The 23,601-nt window shown below is 40.7% G+C and overlaps 1 protein-coding gene across 1 annotated transcript; it reads left to right on the plus strand.

The window, feature by feature from the left end:
• Positions 13,227–15,863, plus strand: LOC109835702 (probable indole-3-pyruvate monooxygenase YUCCA3). The gene is made up of 3 exons (XM_020403702.1): positions 13,227–13,838; positions 14,301–14,672; positions 15,217–15,863. Exons 1-3 carry the CDS (start codon positions 13,227–13,229, stop codon positions 15,454–15,456), a joined length of 1,224 nt encoding a protein of 407 aa, XP_020259291.1. The 3' UTR covers positions 15,457–15,863.

Raw genomic sequence — 23,601 nt, forward strand, 5'->3', positions numbered from 1 at the left:
TTAAAACCGTCAGATCTGATCGTGGTGGTGAGTACTACGGTAGATATGATGGTTCAGGTGAACAACGTCCAGGACCATTTGCTAGATACCTAGAGGAATGCGGTATCGTCCCACAGTACACTATGCCGGGTTCACCTAGCATGAATGGTGTAGCTGAAAGACGAAACAGGACTCTTAAGGATATGGTAAGAAGTATGATTGCTCATTCTTCTTTACCAGAGTCACTCTGGGGAGAAGCACTTAAGACAGCAGCTTACATTCTGAATAGAGTACCAAGTAAAGCAGTTGCTAAAACACCTTATGAGCTTTGGACTGGTCGAAAGCCCAGTTTAAAGCATTTACATATTTGGGGATGTCCAGCTGAGGCAAGGCCTTATAGGCCAAATGAAAAGAAATTGGACTCCAAAACAGTTAGCAGCTACTTTATTGGGTACCCTGATCGCTCTAGGGGCTATAAGTTTTATGATCCCACTATAAGGAATATTTTTGAGACGGGAACAGCAACATTCTTTGAGGATGTTGAGTTTGGGGGGAGAAATAAGGTTAGAGACATTAGTTTTGAGGAGGAATTGGCTTCAGATCCAATCCATACAGTTACTTTTGACAATATTCAGGTTCCTATACCTGTTGTTGCTCAAGAAGTAAATCCGGAACCTCAAGATGATAATGTTGAACAACTCCCTGTTCCAGAAGAACAAACTCAACAACCTCAAGAACCAGTGCCATTAAGGAGATCCACGAGAGAAAGGAGAAATGCTATTCCGGATGATTATATTGTATTTCTCCAAGAACATGAGGAAAGTAGTGGAATGTTAGAAGATGATCCAATCAACTTCTCTCAGGCCATGAAAAGTTCTAACTCTCAACAGTGGATTGATGCCATGAATGAAGAGTATAAGTCTATGCAAGACAATAAGGTTTGGGAACTTGTCCCATTGCCAGAAGGTGCAAAACCAATTGGTTGTAAATGGATTTTTAAAACCAAGCGGGATGCAAACGGTAATGTGGAGAGGTATAAGGCGCGTCTTGTGGCTAAAGGCTATACTCAAAAGGAAGGCATTGATTATACAGAGACTTTCTCTCCGGTTTCATCGAAAGACTCTTTCAGAATAATCATGGCACTTGTTGCTCATTATGATCTTGAGTTACATCAGATGGATGTTAAGACTGCATTTCTCAATGGAGACATTGATGAGATGATTTATATGGTGCAACCAGAAAACTTTGTGTCAGGAGACCCAAAGAATATGGTTTGCAAATTAAGGAAATCCATCTATGGACTCAAGCAAGCTCCTCGTCAATGGTATCATAAGTTTCAACAAATAGTTATCTCGTTCGGTTTTGAGATGAACATTGTTGATGACTGTGTATATCACAAGTTCAGTGGGAGTAAGTATATTTTTCTGGTTCTGTATGTGGATGACATCTTGCTTGCCACTAATGATATAGGCATGTTGCACGAAACCAAGAGATTTCTATCAAAGAATTTTGAGATGAAAGATCTTGGGGACGCCTCTTTTATATTAGGGATCCAGATACATCGAGATCGCTCTCGGGGTATTCTTGGATTATCACAAAAGAGCTATATCGATAAGGTACTTAAAAGGTTTGGCATGCAAGATTGCAGACCAGGTGACACCCCTGTTGCTAAAGGAGACAAGTTTAGTCTCAATCAGTGCCCTAAAGGTAACCTTGAAATTCAGGAAATGCAGAAGATTCCTTATGCTTCGGCTGTAGGAAGTCTAATGTATGCTCAGGTATGTACGCGTCCGGATATTGCGTACATTGTTGGGATGTTAGGCAGATACTTAAGCAACCCTGGTATGGATCATTGGATAGCAGTCAAAAGGGTTATGAGGTATCTTCAGAAAACAAAAGATTACATGCTCACATACAGAAAATCAGAGAAATTAGAGGTCATTGGGTATTCGGACTCTGATTTTGCTGGATGCCAAGATAGCAGGAAGTCTACATCAGGCTACATTTATATGTTAGCAGGAGGAGCTATATCATGGAAAAGTGTCAAACAAACACTAGTAGCTTCCTCCACTATGGCAGCAGAATTTGTAGCTTGCTATGAGGCATCCAATCAGGGAATATGGCTGCGAAATTTTGTCACGGGACTGCGCATTTTGGAAAATGTTGAAAGACCACTAAGGTTATATTGTGACAATAAATCTGCAGTAATGTATTCCAATAACAACAGGAGCTCAACTAAGTCAAAACATATTGACATTAAGTTCCTGGTTGTGAAAGAAAGGGTACAGAGTGGACAGATATCCATAGAGCACATTGGGACAAACTCCATGTTAGCTGATCCTCTTACTAAGGGATTGCCACCTAAGGTCTTTCATGAGCATACTGCTCATATGGGTGTGGTATTATTTGAGGATATTATGTTTTAGTGGGAGTTTGTATTTGTGGTGCTTTATGTTTGTTTGTATTGTCTGATCAGAATAAAGTTTTCAGTTAAGACACTCTGTTACATTATGTTTGGTTTTGACCTCACTAAGGAGGACCAGTTGAAAATAGACATGTACTGATCACATTGCATGTAATTTTCATGCTGCACATCCATGATTGATCTATGTCATTTGATTGTATTGATATATGTGACCATTGATGGGTCGAGTCACGATAAATGTGACGAAGGCCGCTTTGATCCTATATTGATATAGTCAATGGACGAGATTGTTCGGAAATACCATTTCAGTGATAGCAATTTTTGAGCTCATAAGGTTATACACAGTTTAAGGAATCATATGGTGCCCAAGTGGGAGATTGTTGGATTTAATCTAATAAATCTATTTGTGGGCACATATGATTAAACAATGTGTATTGCTATCTTTCAGGATAACCCACTAAAGTGATCAATTAAGTTGGGTTAATTTGGTATTTAAATAAGTCATGGGGTTATATGTGCAGATACCAGGTTGTAATTGTAATTTATTGAGGGGCTAAATTACAAAAGTACAACATCTATAAATAAGGGGTTATGGTCCCTAATCTAGGGTTACTACATTCTCTAATTCTCTACACCCCCATCTAGCTAGAGAAATTCGGTTTTAGAGAGAACCCTAAGGTTAGAAGATCCAACACCCAAAATCAAGATCAAGCAATGGATTCAGGTATAAGCTTCCGCTCTTTTAGATCCTTGTTAATCTCTTTGAATTAATCATGGCTATATGGTTTTAGATCTCAAGTTTATGATGTAGATCTAACAACACCCACATGTAAAAACACATGTTTGAGCGTCGATATTAACGATCAACACAGTCTATTATGATCTACATGTCATCAAATGAGTATGGATCAAATATCATGTGTCTTGATATTTTCTATCATATAATTCACGCAACTCAAAATAGCTGGCATTTTAGATCGTTACAGACTATTCATTTCTAGGTCACTAGATGTATAAACTAGAAATATGTTATTTCTGTGATAATTTTGAATTTGATCAAATATCATGTGTCTTGATATTTTCTATCCTATAATCCAAGCAACTCAAAATAGCGGGCATTTTAGATCGTTACAAACCATTCATTTCCAGGCTACTAGATGTATAAACTAAAAATATCTTATCTATGTGATATTTTTTATCTCCATGAAGTTTTAGATGCATAGATCATAATGAACGGTGTTGATCGTTAATATTGATAATCAAACATGTGCTTTTACAGGCGGGTGTAACTAAGTTAGTTACACCTTAGATGTATTGTAACTCTACCCTACACACACATACAAACGTGTGTGTGTGTGTGTGTGTGTGTGTGTGTGTATTTTCCAGTTTTACCCCTCTACTTTAATATCAATCTAAATCTGAAGACAAAGTTGAAAATTTCCAGCATTCTTTCACGTTCACATGCCCCTTGTTTTTCCTTTACAATCTAGTATAAATATGTTATCTTATCACTTTGCATTTCCTTGAAGTATTCTACGTGCTATGATTATGAATGTTGTTTGTATCATGCGTTGATCTTTTCCCATTAGCAGGTATATCAACATGCATGATCTTTTTTTATTTGAGACCTTGCAAGTTGCAAGTGTACGCTAGATTTGCTGTCAAATAAAACAATATTAGGTTAACTGAAAATAAATGAGTTATGAAAATCAGGCCTGAACGGGGTGCAGTCGTGATACACTGCCCTAGAAGATAGAGGACCCGCCTGTCGCCCTGGCGTAGTTGATCCTCCCCCCTAGCGGTAAAAGCCCCCCGGAAACGGCCGGCCTCTCTACTCGGGCGCGAGTAGCAGAGCTTCTGCTCAGATGAAGATGATTGCCCAAAAATAATCCTCAAAATATGTAGCCGAAAATCTTTGAGTACTAAGAGTAGCAGAAGGAGGAAGAGGGAGCTATGAAATTCTTTGTGAATTTCTGTGTATTTTTCCGAATGAACTCTGCCTCCTTATATAGCCTCATGAACCAGTAACCGATGCTGAATCTCCTCGTCCGTTGGGCGTAAATCACGCTGCCGTTACATAATAAATGCTGCCGTTACATAATAAATGCTGCCGTTACAAAAAAATAAAAGCTGGAGAAGCAAAACCCGAGTGCGGTGCGGCGTGGCGCGCGGCGCGCGTCGTGTCGTGGCGAGGCGAGGCGTGGCGTGGCGAGGCGAGGCGTGGCGTGCGTGCGCGCGCGCGCGCGTGTGTGGTAGAAACGCAAAGCCCACAAAACCCAAAACACTATTCAAAGCCCATTAGGAAGTAAACCATTATAAACCACTTGAACTTCTTCTCAACTTCCAATGTGGGACTATTCACAAGGCAAAATTGCCTTTTCCTTAAGAAATGCTAACAATCCCCCCCAAAAGGCAATATTGACAAAACAATTAGTAAAACATATATATATATATATATATATAGGTTGGGCAACCTTTTGTATCGTGAATTCGGGAAAGGTAGCTTCCGGCTTTGAACCTTTCCTTAGTGAGTTTGTCGCCACCTGAGGGACATAATGGACTAAGCCTTGAATTAGGGCCCTTGAATCAGGTATTGACAAAAACACACACAATACACTTCATCTATTGAGCAAAGCGGGTTGAGCGTTAAAAGGCCATGCTCACAATAACCGACTCATGAGAGTTTCTAGGGGTTAGTTTAGTCCAGCCCCCCCCAACCGCGGCCATCACGATTCCTCTCACGTAGGTAAGTCCTCAAAGGGTACTACAGCTGTTTATTTAATACCCCCCAATAATACATGCGTTGGACTTATTAAGAGTAAAACTCAGCCTAACCAGCTGTATCATAGGAGCATCGTCATCATAGAGAAGGGGTAGTAGCTCACACTACATAATGATATATGAATATATATATGGGTCGATGCTCCACCCGAGTATCACTAGTCCAGCTTGTTTCTACCACATTGAACCGACATTGGGACAACGTCTCCAAATAAGGGTTGGGTTCCCACTGTCAGTGACCTCTTTAATGGACTTAACCCCATCTCCCTCGATGAATCCAGGACTACACTCCTGGATAATCCCTTAGTCAAAGGGTCAGCAATATTTTTCTCAGACTTTACAAAATCCAAGATCACAACTTTGCCTAACAGGCGTTGTACAGACTTATATCTTATTTGAATATGTCTGTTGAGTTTTTTATTTACATGTACTTGCTTTAGAAGCTCTATGGTAGATCTAGAATCAGAATGAATGGAAATTGGAGGAAAAGGTTTAGGGACCAAAGGAAGTTCAGAGATAAGATCTTTTAACCATTCGGCTTCTGAGCAAGTAGTATCAAGTGCAATCAATTCAGATTCCATGGTGCTCCTGGCAATTACTGTTTGCTTACATGATTTCCAGGATACAGCAGCACCACCAAAAAGAAATACATACCCAGATGTTGACTTTACACTGTTGGAATCTGTGACCCAATTGGCGTCACTATACCCTTCAATGGCATCAGGGTATCCAGTGTAAGTTAAGCAATAGTCAACTGTCCCTTTTAAGTATTTAAATACTCTTTCTAAGGCAGACCAATGATCTGGGTTAGGGTTACTGGTATACCGACTCAATCTCCCTACAGCATAAGCTATATCGGGTCTAGTCCGGTTTGATATGTATAAAAGGGATCCAATCATTTGGGAATATTTCAATTGAGAGACAGGTTCACCTTCATTTTTCTTCAAAGGTATAGAAGAATCATATGGTGTGGAAACAGATTTAAAGTTATGAAAGTTGAATTTGATCAGCATTTTCTCAATACTGTGAGAAAGACTCAAGGATATTCCTCTAGTGTCTCTAGTGATTTTCATTCCAAGTATCATATCGGCAAGACCTAAGTCTTTCATGTCAAAATTTTTGGAGAGATAATCCTTAACTTTTAAGATTAGTTCAAGAGTAGTTCCAAAGATAAGGATATCATCAACATAGAGACATAGGATAACATAGTCATTGTTTATCACTTTTGAATAAACACATTTGTCGTGTTCATTCACCGTGAATCCATATTGTGCAATGACTTTGTTAAATTTCTGGTGCCATTGTTTAGGAGCTTGTTTAAGACCATACAGAGATTTAACAAGTTTACAGACTTTGTTTTCCTGACCCTTGGTAATGAAGCCTTCAGGTTGGTGCATATAAATTTCTTCATCTAGATCACCATTCAGGAAAGCAGTCTTGACATCCATCTGATGTATGATCAGTTTGTGGATAGCAGCAAAGGCTAAAAGAATTCTGATAGTAGAAATTCGGGCTACAGGAGAATAGGTATCAAAGTAATCAATGCCCTTTTTCTGAGTATAGCCTTTAGCTACTAATCTAGCTTTAAATTTATCTATGGAACCATCAGCTCTAAGTTTCTTTTTGAATATCCACTTACAGCCAACAGGATTACAGCCTGGAGGTAGGTCAGTGAGTATCCAAGTATGGTTTTCCATGATAGATTTAATCTCATTATCAATGGCTTCTTTCCAGAAAGGAGATTCAGGTGAATCCATTGCTTCTTGAAATGAGCTTGGATCACCTTCAACAAGAAAGGTAAAGAAGTCTTCTCCAAAATCCTTTTGAATTCTACCTCTTTTGCTTCTTCGAGGCTCAATGTCAAAAGGTTGGGAAGAACTAGATGATGGAAGATCAGAAGGAATAGATGTTCTAGAATTTTCTGAGATTTTGGATTTGAAAGGAAAGATATTTTCAAAGAAGACTGCATCTCTAGCTTCAATGATAGTGTTGTTGGATATGTCACTGATTTCAGAGTTAATGACTAGAAATCTATTAACATTGCTATCTAGTGCATATCCAATGAAAGCAGCATCAATAGTTTTGGAACCAATTTTCCTCTTCTTAGGTTCGGGAATAGCTACCTTAGCCAAGCAACCCCAAACTCGGAAGAAGTTTAGATTAGGAGATCTCCCCTTCCAATATTCATAAGGAGTTGTATTGGAATTTCTTTGGGGAATCCTATTGAGAATAAAACAAGCAGAGAGAAGAGCTTCACCCCAGAGATTTTCAGGTGCTCCTGAACTGAGTAACATACAGTTTACCATGTCCATTAGGGTTCTGTTTTTTCGTTCAGCTACCCCGTTAGACTGTGGTGTATAGGGAGCAGTAACCTCATGAATAATACCGTGTTCTTGGCAAAATTCAGTCATATAATTTGAGGTATACTCCCCCCCACGATCAGATCTTAGGATCTTGATCTTCCTGTCTAATTGGTTCTCAGACTCAGCTTTATAGACCTTAAACCTATCTAGGACTTCATCTTTAGTCCTGAGAAGATATGTGAAACAATATCTGGAGTGATCGTCTATAAAGGTCACAAAATATCTCCTACCCCCTCGGGTGAGAACTCGATTCGAGTCACACACATCACTATGAATTAATTCGAGGGGCTCAGAGTTTCTAGTTATAGACTTGAAGGGTTTTTTTGTGTGTTTCCCTTGAACACAAATCTCACACTTGGATGAGAGGTCAATAGATGATTTAGGAATAAGATTCAAATTGATCATTTTCTGTAAAGTTTGAAAATTGACATGTCCAAGTCGTCCATGCCAGACATCACAAGATTCAACAATTTGAATAACAGGAGACTTAGAATTTTCATTAGAACTGGAATTGATTACATTGAGTTTGAAAAGGCCATTACAGATAAAACCTTTTCCTATAAAATTATTACTCTTTGTAATCACAAATCTGTTGGATTCTTTTACAATCCTATAACCAGTTCTAAGAAGAAGAGATTCACTAATCAAATTTCGACGGAGAGAAGGAACAAGGTAGACGCCTTGCAGATGTAGGGCTTTCCCAGAAGTCATAGTGAGCTTTATACTTCCACTTCCTATTATTGGTTTAGTGGAGTCATCTGCTAAGCTTATGCTTCCTCCACGTGATTCCTGATAATTTGAAAACCAAGAGCGATCATTACAGACGTGTATATTTGCTCCGGAATCCAGATACCAATCAGTGGAAGAAGTTAGAGAATTTACAAGATGAGGTGATGGGGCTAACCTGAAGGAGGTTGGATTCTCTTCAATCATATTAACTTTATTTGATCCATTTCCTTTAGGGGCAGGTTTAGCCGGTTCCTTCTTCCGAAAGAAACAGTTGGAAGAAATGTGGTTGGTTCTACCACAGACAAAGCAGAACTTTCCATCAGACTTATGGCTGGAAGAATTGGAATTGGAAGAATTTGTTTTGAAGGAAGATTTATTGAAAGATTGTTGGTTTTTCTTGAATTTCTTCCATTTGGGTTTGAAATTTCTAGATTTAGGCTTTTCCTCTACCAAGTTTACTTTAGCTTTTGATTCATTCTTGGTTTTGGAATTCAGCCTATGCTGGTCTTCAATACGAATGGCCTTGAGGGCCTCAGTTAAGGTTAGATCTCCTTGCTTGTGTCGGAGATCTCCAGCAAATCTAGACCAGGAAGGAGGGAGTTTATCAATCAAACAGGAAACTTTATAGTCATCAGTAAAAGTGTTTCCTTTTGATTGGAGATGACGGATGAAATCTAAAAATTCATGAATTTGTTCATTAATGGGCTTGTCATCTACCATCATGAACTTATTGAAGGACGAAGAGGTGAAACGCAGAATTCCGGCATCATCATAGCCATATTCTGCTTCAAGAGCTTGCCATAGGTCTTTTGCACTTTTGAACTCATAGTATATGTCATAAAGGTTGTCTGCAAGTGCACTAAGAATTCTATGACAACAATGATAATTAATATCTTCTGGTTTCATAGAGCTAGATAAAGAGCTAGCACCTGAACCAGAAGTGGAAGGAACAGACTGTTCAGGATCAGGAGTCAAAGGTTGAGTACCACTAGAAGAAGACTCAGGAAAGTCAATGGCTGATAAGAGACCTAAGGTAGTGAGCCAGTATCTCATCTGATTAGCCCACCGTTTATAGTTGATACCGGTGAACTTCTCAGGTTTGACACTTTTTGAATGATCAATTGCCATAAGTCCAATTTGAGTTTTACTAGTCTAGGTAGTTGAAATCTGATTGAATAAAAGATTTTGTCAAAACTAGCTACTAGACCAGAAATTTAATTAAACCTGCTTTAAATCAAAAACTCTGAAAGTAAAAAGATAAAAGTTTTACTCGGGTAGTTTGGCCAGGTAAGGATAGTACTAGAGGTTGATCAAAGATCTATTAAGTACCTCGTTTCTTGCAGAGCGCGTTACGCAACCCTTAAACCTTTCCTTAGACACCAACTAATCCCAGAAAAAAAAATGATAATTTTTTTTTTTTTTTTTTTTTGTTTTTAACTAATTAAGATGCAACAAATTAAAGCAGTTAACTAATGCAGCAAGAAATCACAACATATAAATTCGGGTGAACAGTAATAATATTTTTTTTTAATTTTTTTTTATATATATTTTTTTTTTAATTAACTTAACAGCAAGAAATCATCTATCTTCTAGATTGCTGTCAAATAAAACAATATTAGGTTAACTGAAAATAAATGAGTTATGAAAATTACATAATAAATGCTGCCGTTACAGAACGTGTAAAACGTGCAAAATTAAAAGCTTGAGAAGCAAAAGGGTGTGCGTGGCGTGGCGTGCGCGCGCGCGCGCGTGTGTGGTAGAAACGCAAAGCCCACAAAACCCAAAACACTATTCAAAGCCCATTAGGAAGTAAACCATTATAAACCACTTGAACTTCTTCTCAACTTCCAATGTGGGACTATTCACAAGGCAAAATTGCCTTTTCCTTAAGAAATGCTAACAAGATTTATTATTCTGGAGCAGTGAACTTCAAAATTCTTCAACTACAATACAAATATATATCATGATCATTTCAAAGTCATAAATTAATCAGCAAACAATATGATATAATTAAACAATAATTAAGTTTTATAATGTCAAACTTGGATCGAACTTCCATCCTCAGTTAATAAATATTGGTGACAAATTAACAACACAAATGTAGGAACATGTATTCGTAACAGCTTGCGATACGAAAATGTCGATGATTGATTGGAATTCACAGTAGAGAAGATTACTAACCTCGAAGAAAATCTTGTTCGAATCTAATCAAGGGAAATCTTCGCCAATATTAGGGACGCGTTATGCATGAACCTGTAAATGGAGTATCTAAATTATTAAATCCGTACTCTTAAAGTGGGGAAAAGGCCAAGCTTGCACCTCAATTCCAACAGATATCAAATGTACTGTGGTGACAGTTGTCAAAGCAAGGCAATGAGACTCACACGTATAAAGTAGCATCTTAATTTGTTGTGAGTGCATTTTGGTTACTACATGGATAAATTAACACGTGTGATTGCAACCTTGCAAACTCACATGCATGTATATATATTGACACTGTGCATGGATATCTAGAATTTTTGAACTTATTACGTCTTTAGGAACGTGATGGTGACTTCATTTGTCAAGGGGGAAAAAACAAGCAAAAGAGGAAGAATAAATAAGAGAGGACGTTCTCTTAACACGTGCGCTATCCAGCTGAGTACATCTTAATAAAAAGGTGTCCAAAAGCCGCCGGGGGAGGAAAATTCTCAGGGTATAACTCGCGTCCAAAAGCCTAAGGATGGATTAGATGCGGGCTAGGACCTAGCGAGCCCCAGTGCCATCCTCATTAGCCGTGCAGCCCCCTGCGTCCATGCTGGACGCACAATCTGGAAAGCGCGTGGGTGCGCGCCACTCTGGCCTGAGCTGGAGTAGAAGGAAAATGATAGAGGCACACCCTTAAGCACACCACCAACCACACTCCCTCCCCTTCACATGTAAGGCCGCTGCACTGTAGCAAGCGGGGGAGTGTGGTTGGTGATGTGCCTAAGGGTGTGCCTGCAGCGCCCCCCGGAGTAGAAATCCGTGATATGACGCATTCTGATACTTGCAGTAAGAAAAGAGTGTTGGGAATATAAGTTGTTTAGAGTGTAATTAGCACAAAATGCAGTTTTAACAGAATTAGATAATGATTCAAAATAGATATAAAATTAAACTGAGTTTAGAATATAGCCTGATGGTCGAGGCGTGCAAGCACTGTCCCAAGAAACTAATTATCCCCTCTCGTACAGGGCTACGCGGCAAAAGTTCCCGGAGATACAACGACCCTCGGTCAGGCGACCTCCTTCTCGTCGGCACGAGCTTCAAGAAGGTTTTGCGAATTCTTCAAGACTTTCAGGGAACCAGCAGAATACAGTAGCAAGTATAGAGTAGAGAAGAAGAGGTTTTGTGCTTTTTCACACTGTGTTTTCTACCCTCGCAGCTTGCTGTTTATATAGAGGTTAAGAATGAACGTTTCTAATTACCGAATTAAATCCTCATAAAAACTATTTTCCGTTTTGATTCTGATTTAAATCTCATGAATATTACCGTTTCAAAATTTAATTCTCTTAACCGTTACAAAATGTTTATCACATGTTAATTGTTCAAAAATAAATATTACATTTTAATTATTCAAAAATAAAAATGTAGCAGATTAAGGGCCCATTAATCCGAAGCGGCATTCGTGCCCGCAGGTCGTGTGCGCGCGCCACTCGAGCCCGAGCCCGGCCTAGCCGGCGCGCGTGTGTGTGGTGTAGAGCATAACCTTTTATTTTCTTCTAGGCATAGGAGAGAAATGGAAGGCTTATAAAGACCCTTTTTTTCTATCTCATTTCCTATGTGGGACTAAACTTTTCCTCTTTTCCTCTACAAGCCCAAGTTTTAAGTTATCTTTATTATATAACTCCAACAAAGAGAAGAGGAGATCGCTCAAAATGAATCGCGTTCTGATACCTGCGGTTCTCTTTTTTTTGGAATCAAATAAATTTTATTTGCGCACGTTCGCCTATCGGAATTCGACAAATTGGTATAACATCAATTATAATTATATTTTGTGTTTGTTACCCAGAAAATAAGTAATCCGTCTATGAACATTAGTGATCAGTCCATGAATGGACAAAGATTGTTGTCACTAGTTGAAGTATTGCACACTAGGCATCGAATTCTTTTTTTTTTTTTTTTGTCTCTGTATGTGCTTCCCTGCTGACTTACCATTTGTAATCCTATGAAACTAGGGGCAGGTTCTAGTTGGGTATTATCCAACAGGAGAAAATGCCCAGCACTTTTAGAACGTACGTACACGTATTCATGAATCCAAAATCCCATCCACTTTGGTGCTTATCATCGATCGAGAATGAGCCCGAAAAGCACCGTCACATGCTTCTTTCTGATGGGCGTACTGTTTTTGCTTCTTTCGGACATTCTTCTTCTGAACAATTTTTCAAAACAGTCTTATTTCTTTTTTTAATTTTTAAAATCAATCTTTTTTTTATTTACCAAAACCGATCCGTTTTTTGTCACGTCAGGCTAATCACTTTCCTAAACAGTCGGGGTTGCCAACCCCGACTATTTAGGACATAATTTTCTAGGGTTTAAGGCTTCTAATTGGGGGTTAACACCCTCCTAAATAGTCGATGTTGGCAACCCCGACTGTTTAGGAAAGGATTAGGCTGACGTGGTAAAAAACGGATCGGTTTTGATAAATAAAAAAAATGGTCGATTTTAAAATTTTATAAACAAAATGGGCCTGTTTTGAAAAATTGTTCTTCTTCTTATACCTTCTTTGTCGTCGTCTGATGGGGATAATTCCAATCGATGTGATTTACTGATAGCACATAAAGATATGTGCATCTTAAATATGAGTTGTTTTTTCCCTCTTTTCATGGCCAACCCCCACCTATATATATACCTCCCCGTATCCCCTCTCTCTCTCTGCAATATTCACAACATTTTCTCCCTCTAAAGCGTTCCTTCCGCCTTCTTCTCTCATGGGCCGTTGCATTTGGGTGAACGGCCCACTAATCATCGGTGCGGGCCCATCAGGCCTCACCGTCGCCGCCTGCTTAAAACAACAGAACGTCCCCTTCGTCATCCTCGAGCGCTCAAACTGCATTGCCTCTTTCTGGCAGAGCCACACTTACGACCGCCTGAAACTCCACTTACCCAAAAAATTCTGCCAGTTACCCGACTTCCCATTTCCTGCACATTACCCAGAATACCCCTCAAAAGACCAGTTCATCAGGTATCTAGAGTCCTACGCTCTGAAATTCGAGATCAAGCCGCAGTTCAAGGAGACAGTGGAATCCGCCAGGTACGGGGATGGGATTTGGAGGGTGAGGGTGCGGAAGGAGACTGAAGAAGTTGAGTATGTTTGTCAGTGGATTGTTGTGGCGAGTGGAGAGAACGCGGAGAGCTCGGTTCCTGAATTTGAAGGGATTGAGGATTTTGAGGGGATGAAGATTCATGCTTCTGATTATAAAAATGGTGAGGGGTTTGGAGGGAAGAAGGTTTTGGTTGTGGGCTGTGGAAATTCTGGGATGGAGGTTTGCTTGGATCTTTGCATCAATGGTGCTCTGCCTTCAATGGTGGTTCGAGATTCGGTTAGTGTCAATTTAATGCAACCGTTCCGTCTGCACTGACAAATGCAGTTATAACTACAGTTGCAAAAGCTCCTCCAGTTGTAGTTGATGATTCTTTCGTAGGTTGTAGTTTGCTTTTTTTCCTTTTTTTTTACCTTTCTTTTTTTGAGATGCAAATGAGATTTAAATTATAATACTAGTGGTAACCAGTCTCCGACATAAGCTCTGAGAACCTTATACGTTAGGTTAAACGACTACAATTACAACTGACATGATAAATTGAGAATTCTAAAACTGAACGAATCAACTGCAAGCGTCGAATGCGCGCGCACTATTCATACGTCTCTCTTTTGTAGACACTACACAGAATGACTTACATCTCTTTGTACTTGATTCAGAAACCTGTATTAATATTATGTATCTATTTTCTCTAGATACTGAAAAAGTTAGAATTTGCGAATTTATGGAGCCTTTTTTGTGCAGGTTCATGTTCTGCCGCGGGAAATCTTTGGTAAGTCCACTTTCGAGCTGTCGGTTACACTAATGAAGTGGCTTCCGGTGAGGCTAGTAGACAAGATCTTGCTTACTCTGGCTAGGGTTGTGCTCGGAGATTTGGAGAAGTACGGGCTTAAGCGGCCAAAAACCGGCCCATTGGAGCTCAAGAACACAAGAGGGAAGACCCCTGTTTTGGATATTGGAACTCTGGAGAGGATCAAGTCAAGGGAGATCAAGGTTGTGCCTGGAATCAAGAAGTTCTTCCCTGGCAGAGTTGAGCTCATTGATGGTCGGGTGATTGATGTTGATTCGGTTATTTTCGCCACCGGTTATTGCAGCAATGTCCTTTCTTGGTTGCAGGTAATGGCCTTTTCTACTCAGCATGTCTAGTTGACTTTTGGCGCTCTCATATTAAGACCAAGATAATTGTAACTCCTATTAATTAGTACAGGACATAATCTGTATGTCGTTCATATATTACACTTATATATTAGAGATAGAAAAGTATAGTGGGCCCTTATGGAGAATCGTAGAGAGAGTGTGACAATTGACATGTCATGGGACTAGTGATATGCCTATCACTAATATCTACCAACGCAATCACTAAACTCTATTAGTGCAGTAGTGTATACACTGACAGTTGACTCTACAGATAGCTGAGTACACTGACAGGTTTGTTGTAACTCTCTCCCTCATCCGTACAAGTTATTCTATTTAGACTATTTGAGATTATTTCTTTACATATGTACTCTCCGTCCTTTTCTTTCTCATGTTAATAAAATAACTAGGGTCCCACTTATGACACTTATGGAAGTTGGTGTAATTGTTAGTTCACATGTTAGTTAGAGACGGGTATGGGCATTTGACTAAGTTTGTATTTGTATTTCGTTCTTTTATTTTTCAGGGAAGTGATTTTTTCAACAAAGATGGATTCCCAAAGGAAAAGTTTCCAAATGGATGGAAAGGGAAGTCAGGGTTGTATGCAGTTGGGTTTACAAGGAGAGGGCTCTCTGGCGCTTCTTTGGATGCAGTGAGAGTAGCAGAGGACATTAGCAAAGTTTGGAAGGAGGAGACTGTTGCAGCGGGGGGCTTCACAGACACAGAAAATATCTATACAAGAGTGGAGAACAACAACACTGAATAAACATAGTGAAGACAAAGAGAACAACACACAAGCATTTAACATGGTTCCGTCAGTATGACCTACATCCACAGGCGAGAACAGTAGAGAACTTTACTAATTACAAAAGAGAATATTACATAGGGAGATCACTCTAATGTCTCACTAAACTCACACAAAGAAGAGAACACTCAAAGAAAATTCTCTTTTTCTTTTCTCTTCAAATCTCTTTTTCTTCTCTTTGTTCTGAATTTCTGTTCGATGCTCTAACCCTTCACCACTCTCCTCTATTGATAGCCTTCAAATAACAAATCTCCACATTGACTTTGAATATGAAGATCTTCTCTTCACTCTTGTTGTCTCGCTAAAAGCCCCTTACGGGCTTAACCTCCGATTTGTTGAACTCCAAGCAATTCAAGACAATGCTCGAACTTGTGCGAAGGTACGAGCTTCGTCATCATATCTGCTGGATTATCTGCAGTATTAATTTTTTTCAATCTTGATGACTTTAATTTCTCTGATAAATAATACCTGACATCTATATGTTTAGTTCTTTCATGATACATCTGATGCTTCATCAAATGTATAACACTCTGGTTGTCACAAAATACCGTAGTAATACCTTGATATAAGCCAAGATCTTCAACCAAATCTCTCAATCAAATGGCTTCTTTCACTGCTTCTGTCACTGTCATATACTCTGCCTCTGTGGTAGACAAAGCAACTGTCGACTGTAGAGTTACCTTCCAACTAATGACACTACCTAAAAGAGTGAACATATAACCTGTCAGTGATCGTCTCTTATTCAAATCGCTCACATAATCTGAATCAAAGTAGCTAAGTATTCTGCAATCTGAGTTTATCTTCCTGCCAAAATATAAATCAATATTAGCTGTTCCTCTCAAATATCTAAGTACCCATTTCACAACCTGCCAATGAACCTTTTCTAGGCTTATTCATATACTGACACACAACACTGACTGCATGTGAAAAATCTGGATGGGTGCAGATCATAGCATACATAATGCTTTCAACTGTATTCGCATAAGGAACACAAAACTTGTACAACTCCTCCTTCCCAGTCTAAGTTGACAAATTTGTCGAAAGACGAAAATGAGCAACAAGCAAAGTTTTCACAGGCTTAGCATCAAGCATGTCAAATCTCTCCAACACTTTCTTGATGTATTTCTCCTAAGATAGGAATAAACTTCATTCTCGCATGTTCCTGTGGATCTCCATCCCCAAAATATTCTTTGTTGCTCCCAAGTCCTTCATCTCAAACTCATATTTGAGTTGAGATTTTAACTCATTGATTTCTGACATATCTTTAGCTGCAATCAACATATCATCAACATACAAAAGTAAATACACAAAAGAACCATCATTGAGCTTTTTATGATAAACACGACTATCATATTTACTCCTAGAGTAACCATGCCCAAACATGAAAGTATCAAATCTCAAATATCACTGTCTCAGAGATTGTTTTAACCTATAAAGAAATTTCTTCAACTTGCACACATGATCTTCTTTACCTTCAACAATAAACCCCTCTGGCTGATGCATAAAGATCTTCTCCTCAAGCTTGCTGTGTAAAAAAGTTGTATTCACATCAAGTTGCTCAAGCTCTAAATTAAAATGAGCAACCATAGCAAGCAACACGCGGATTAGATGTATTTTATAACTAGAGAGAATACTTCATTGAAGTCTACACCTTTGGTCTAACTGTAGCCTTTAGCTACCAAGCGTGCCTTCAATCTTATAGAATCTATATCCAGAGTTCATTCTTTCTTCTTGAACACCCATTTACAGCCAACCATCTTTTGTCCCCTTGGTGGCTTCACTAACTCCCATGAATGGTTCTTGTGAAGAGACTCCATCTCCTTAGTCATTACAACAGTCTAATTTGTAGCCTCATTTCCACTAATAGCCTCTTTATAGGTAGAAGGCTCTGGAATCTCAAGTGACTCTGCTATACTCAAAAAATAAGCAAGCATGTCTGCATAACATTGAGGAGGTGGGATTTGCCTTTTTGTTCTCCCGATCGCAATATTATATTGTTGCTCTTGCGGTGTATCAGCATCTAAAGTTAAACCTTTCGTAGTATCAACTGGGTCAACATGAGCGCCCTCAAGCACTCTCTTTAAAGCTGAGCTCTCTAGCTCCACCTGCTTGCTAGACTCTGTTTGCGTCGAAAGTTGGTTTATTTATCGAATCCATTACATGTTTATCGATTACAATGAATTCAAAAGAGTTAGTCTTTTTATAAGACTTCTTACTTACGCAAATAAAATAAAAAATATAACTCTTTTCAAACACACGCAGAGGACGTTTATCATCCGCTGCTTGCGTGAGATCTTTGTCTGTGTCGGGGACGTGTTAGTCCGTAGACCATCATGGATCAGATCTGATTGACAGAATAAAAAATTAATGCTCTTACTTCATAAAGGAAGTATTCGCAGAAATAAATAATCTCGACCAAGCGAGATTACTACTCTTCTCGAGATCAAAACCAAGTTTGATCCGGAGGAAAGGAGAATGAGCCTCAGATCTCTTGAACTCTCCATCTTTATGCTGAGAACGTTGCCAAGATCTGCTAGCCTCTCTTAAATTCATTATTCACTCTTCACAGGGATAACACCTCGCCTAAATTTCAGATCCCTTGTGTATAGGACCCTAGGCTTGTATTTATAGGCTTCAGATGCATCGTTTTAGGATAAGAATTAATGATTTGACGTATCCTCAGTTAATAACTGCTTAACCATTTTTAGAGATGATATCAAATAGTTGGGGATGCTCTGGAACGAAAGAATCCCGAGAAAACAATCGAAAAACGTGTTTTCAACACTTCTAGGCGTGAACCACCCTACGGTGGCTCGGAATTGTGCGAGCCACCCTATGGTGGCTTGGCCTTGGCTGAGCCACCTGGCCTTGGCAGAGTCGTTTTGATGCGACTCGATCATCTGGGGCTTTTCCGGTTCGGTCTTGTTCTGCCGTTACGCACATTTTGTCATTTCGCTGACTTTTACATTTCACCGATTCGCTTCATGCATTTCGTTAACTTAAAGGTGGCTGACGAGTACGCGGGCCACTTAGAGGTGGCCGGTGAGCATGCGGGTCACTTTGAGGTGGCTGATGAGCGTGTGTCACGGGCTTATTCTTTCACCACAAACCTCGCTCGAACCCGTGCGGCACTTAGTCACTCACTAGAATGGCTAAGTCAGCCTAATCCCTCAAACACTCACTCAAGAGAAGGGTAGAGATCACTCAAGAGTTGAAGTGGAAGCTCTTATTGCTTTATTACTTAGCAACTTTTGCTTGATACAAATGAAATGTCTTAGCCCCTATTTATAGACAAGGCTAGCTTACAATGGATAACTATGATTAGCCTTCTAGATTGTTTTTACAATCAATGGTTAAGATTGAATCTCTAGACTCTTCTCCTAAAATATCTCCGTAGATATTTACATGGGACTTTCTAGAAGCTTTTACAAGGATCTTTAGATATTTTAATGAGACTTGCCTAGAAGCTTCTAGATACAAGATATTTATCATACCTTTATTATCCAAGAAAACTCTAGAAAACCCTAGGATCTTCATGGACCCAACCATGAATAAGTAAGTTCAAATGCACCCAATTGAGCCAAAATGGGGTAGTTCGTGACATTCTCCCCCACCTAACCAAGCAATGCCCTCATCGCTTAGTCTTCTCCTGGCGAAACTTCTCGATCAAGTCTTCAAACTACCACAAGGATCGCGCAGGTTTCCAACTATTCTCACTGTTGGGTAAGCCTTTCCACTTCACAATGTTCTCTAATCTCGGGTGGTTGTTGGCTTCACGAACCATCCTATCCGCAAGAATTTCTTTGGCCTCCTTGTCAAACTCTATACGAATCCCTGTTGGCGCTTGACTAGACTTTCCTCTATCTGGATCTTCCGTATCCTGATGATATGGCTTCAACATACTCACATGGAAGACCGGATGATGCTTCACGGTTGGGGGAAACTTTACCCTGTAAGCTACGTTCCCCACTTTCTTCTCGATTGGAAATGAGCCCTCATACTTGCGTATCAAGCTCTTGTGTAGCCCTTTATGTCGATCCAATGTAGAAATCTTGACAAGGACCAAGTCTCCAACTTGATACTCCATATGCCTTCACTTTTTGTCGGCTCATTTCTTCATCTTCTTTGCCACCTTGTTCAAGCACGAGCGTGCCAATTCGTTATGATCTTTCCACCTCTTGGCAAATTGGTAAGCGGCTAGGCTATTTCCCTTATAACCTGTAGCAATAGCGTTTGGAGTGAGTGGTTGCTGACCTATGACGATCTCGAATGGGCTCCTCCCGGTAGACTCACTCCTTTGCAAATTGTAGGAGAATTGGGCTATGTCCAGTAGCTTTGCCTAATCCTGCCAGTTAGCACTCACATAGTGTCTCAAGTATACCTCCAACAAGGCATTTACCCCCTCCGTCTGGCCATCTGTCTGAGGGTAGAAGCTAGTGGAGAAGTTTAGATCTGACCCCATGAGTTTGAAGAGTTCCGTCCAGAACCTTCCTGTGAAGCGGCCATCCCGATCGCTTACGATGGACTTTGGTATCCCCTAATACTTTACCACGTGCTTCAGAAATAGTGGTGCCGCTACCTTGACTGGACACTTAGCTGGGGCTGGAATGAAAATGCCGTATTTAGAGAACCGATCAACTACCACCATAAGAATGCTGCATCCATCTGACTTGGGTAGACCCATGATGAAGTCCATGGAAATACTTTCCTAAGGTCGCTCAAGAATAGGTAATGGTTCTAACAATCCGACCGGCGTTCTCTGCTCTGTCTTGTCTTGTTGGCACACAAGACAAGTCTTCACGTAGGCATCAACATCATCCCTTATGCGAGGACAATAATACATCTCTTCTATAAGAGCTAGAGTTCTGTGCACACCTGGATGTCCCACCCATTGAGAGTCATGACATTCTTTAAGGATCTCCCGTCTTAGATTCCCGAATAGTGACACGTACACCTGTCTCCCTTTGGTATAAAGAAGGTCTACTTCTAGCCAGAACCTTCGGGTCTTGCGTTCTTTTGCGTAGTCCACCATGTTCTTGGCTGTAGGATCATGAGACAAACCTTCCTTAATATGATCAAGTAAGGTGCTCTGAGGATGACTTATCATAACAGCAAGTTCCGTCTTCTGGCTTAACGCATCTGCCACTAAGTTGATTTTTCCCGGTTTGTACTCGAGCACATAGTCAAACTCCCACTAAGTTGATTTTTCCCGGTTTGTACTCGAGCACATAGTCAAACTCTGCCAAGAAATCCTGCCATCGTGCCTGCTTAGGAGATAACTTCTTCTGAGTCTGGAAATAGCCGGTGGCCACATTGTCTGTCTTCACTATGAATTTGGACCCAAGTAGGTAATACCTCCAAACTCTGAGACAGTGGACCACAGCTATCATCTCCTTCTCTTGAACGGTGTACCGCCTCTCGGTGTCGTTTAACTTTTGACTCTCGTAGGCCACGAGGTGTCCTTCTTGCATCAACACCCCTCCAATTGCAAAGTCACTCGCATCAGTGTGTACTTCATAGGGCTTGCTGAAGTTGGGAAGAGAGAGAACTGGTTCCTCCATCACAGCTCTCTTCAACGCTTCGAATGCCCTCTGGCATTTTGAACTCCAATCCCATGCCTGATTTTTCTTCAGCAAGTCTGTCAGTGGAGCTACTAATGCTGAGTAGATCTTTATGAATCTTCGGTAGTAGTTTACCAAGCCCAGAAATGATTGCAGCTCTGTTACCTTAGTAGGAGGCTCCCACTCTAGTATGGCTCGCACCTTAGCTTGATCCATACGAATTTTGCCTCCTCCAATGATGTGGCCTAAGAAGACCACTTCCTCCTGTGCGAACGAGCACTTTTCTCTCTTCACATAGAGATTATTACTTCTAAGCGCCTGGAATACCTGCCTCAGGTGTTCCACATGCTCGTCCATGGTTTGGCTATAAATCATAATGTCGTCCAAGTAGACCACCACAAAATGGTCTAGGAAAGGCTCCAATACTTTGTTCATCATGGTGCAGAATGTAGCTGGGGCATTGGTGAGACCGAACGGCATAAAAAGGCTCCAATACTTTGTTCATCATGGTGCAGAATGTAGCTGGGGCATTGGTGAGACCGAACGGCATACCTAGGAATTCATAAGAGCCATACCTGGTCATGCATGTCATCTTTGGTTCATCTCCTTCAGCAATCCGCACTTGATAGTATCCCGAGCGCAAGTCAAGCTTAGTGAAGTACCTTGCCTGCCCTAATCTGTCGAATAAGTCCATAATCAGAGGAATAAGATACTTGTTCTTCACCATGATCTTGTTTAAAGCCCGATAGTCGATGCATAGCCGCAATGACACATCGTGCTTCTTCTGGAACAATACATGGGCACCATATGGAGCCTTAGACGGACTAATGTATCCGGCATCCAGCAACACCTTCAGTTGTTTTCAAAGTTCCTCCAATTCCGGTGGTGTCATACGATAAGGACCCATGGCTGGGGGATGAGCTCCTGACTCGAGCTCGATCTTATGATCCACCTCTCTCCTAGGTGGGAGTTTACTTGGCAGCTTTGCAGACATGATGTCGTGGTAGTCCTCCAAGACACTTCAGATTTTCTAGGACACGTCTTCTCCCTGGTGTGAGTCTTCCTCCACCTTAACTATAGTAATAAAATTTGGCTCATGTCGACGGATGCCCTTGGACACTTGTAAGGCCGAGAGCATTTTAGAACTCACACTCTCGCTCTTGATCGGAACTGTGCACGCCTTTCCCTCTAGGATGCACATTGTGTTGGTGTATGGAACCAACACGGCCTTTACCTTGTCCAAAAATTCCAAGCCAAGTACTACGTCAAAGTCGTCCATGGTGACGACCGTCAAGTCTTCTTGGTCGCACCATTCTCTGATGCTTACATCTACCTTCTGAGCCACGCCAGCGATGAGAGTGAAACTTGAATTGACAGCTTTGATGACACCCCCTCCCTTGGTGATCTTAAGATTCAACCTACTAGCAACATCGCAAGAAACCAAGAGATGAGAAGCACCAGTATCTAGAAGGGTCTTGAAGGTTTTACCGGAAATGGTTGTCTCGATGAACATCGCCCCCCGAGGTCTTGCATCTACTTTTGCCTTGATTGCATTAAGGAGACGAAGTGAGTTGATTCGGGTCTCCTCATTTTGCTTCTCCTCTTCCTTCTGAACTAGGGTCGCAAGATTGGCCTTCTTGGGACAGTCCATAGCCTTATGTGGACCGCTGCAGAAGTAGCGTGCCAACTTCTTTGAACGGTCACCTCCTTTAGAGTTATCATAGGACTTACCCTTCTCGGAAGTTGACTTAGGTGAGAACTCTTTGGATGGCTTATCCTTCTCTCCCCCACCTTTATTAGGCGTACCCATCTTATCCTTTAGCTTGGACGAGTTGTTCACCTTCTTGAACTCGATCAGCGACTCGGCTACTTGCATTGCTTGGGCAAGAGTCTGGACACCACGCCTTTGTAACTCCATCTTGGCCCATCCCGCGAGGCCATCCATGAACGAGAATAGAGAGTCCTTCTCGTCCATGTCTGGGATCTCCAGCAGCAATTCTGAAAATTCTTTCACGTAATCATGAATTGAACCTTTTTGAGTAAGGCGACGGAGTTTACCTCGGGCCTCGTCCTCAGCATTCTCCGGGTAGAATTGTTGCTTCAGATCTACCTTGAATACTTCCCAAGTAGTGATGGAGCACGTTCCCTTTTTCATATCCTCACATCGTCTACGCCACCACAACGTAGCAATGTCCTCAAGATAGAGAGGTATGGCTTGGAGCTTGGCTGCATCATCCCTATATCCAGTAGCATTAAAGTATACTTCTATGTTCCATAGGAAGTTATCAATCTCTCGGACACCCTAGCTCCTTTATAAGGCTTCGGTTTAGGAGTATCTTTAGCCATGAAAGGTTGTGAAATCATACCTCGAGTTGCCAAGATAGCATCATATAAACTTTTCTTTAAATTCAGCCATCTCCTTCAGGAACATTTCTCCTTGGCTCCGTAAGAATGTACACTCCTCACGTACGGATGTGATCCCTTGCTGAAGTATGTCGACGGCGGAATTCAAGGCCGACTGCATCTCCTCCCGAAGTTTGTCTCC

This window comes from Asparagus officinalis, chromosome 1 (genome assembly GCF_001876935.1).
Source record: "Asparagus officinalis chromosome 1, Aspof.V1, whole genome shotgun sequence".
NCBI classification, from domain to species: domain Eukaryota; kingdom Viridiplantae; phylum Streptophyta; class Magnoliopsida; order Asparagales; family Asparagaceae; genus Asparagus; species Asparagus officinalis.

Bases quoted from the DNA above. Each gene is read 5' to 3' on its own strand.
- LOC109835702 (XM_020403702.1), top strand. From the start codon at position 13,227: ATGGGCCGTTGCATTTGGGTGAACGGCCCACTAATCATCGGTGCGGGC. The intron at 13,839-14,300 runs GTTAGTGTCAAT...TTTTTTGTGCAG, and splicing joins CAATGGTGGTTCGAGATTCG to GTTCATGTTCTGCCGCGGGA. The intron at 14,673-15,216 runs GTAATGGCCTTT...TTTATTTTTCAG, and splicing joins ATGTCCTTTCTTGGTTGCAG to GGAAGTGATTTTTTCAACAA.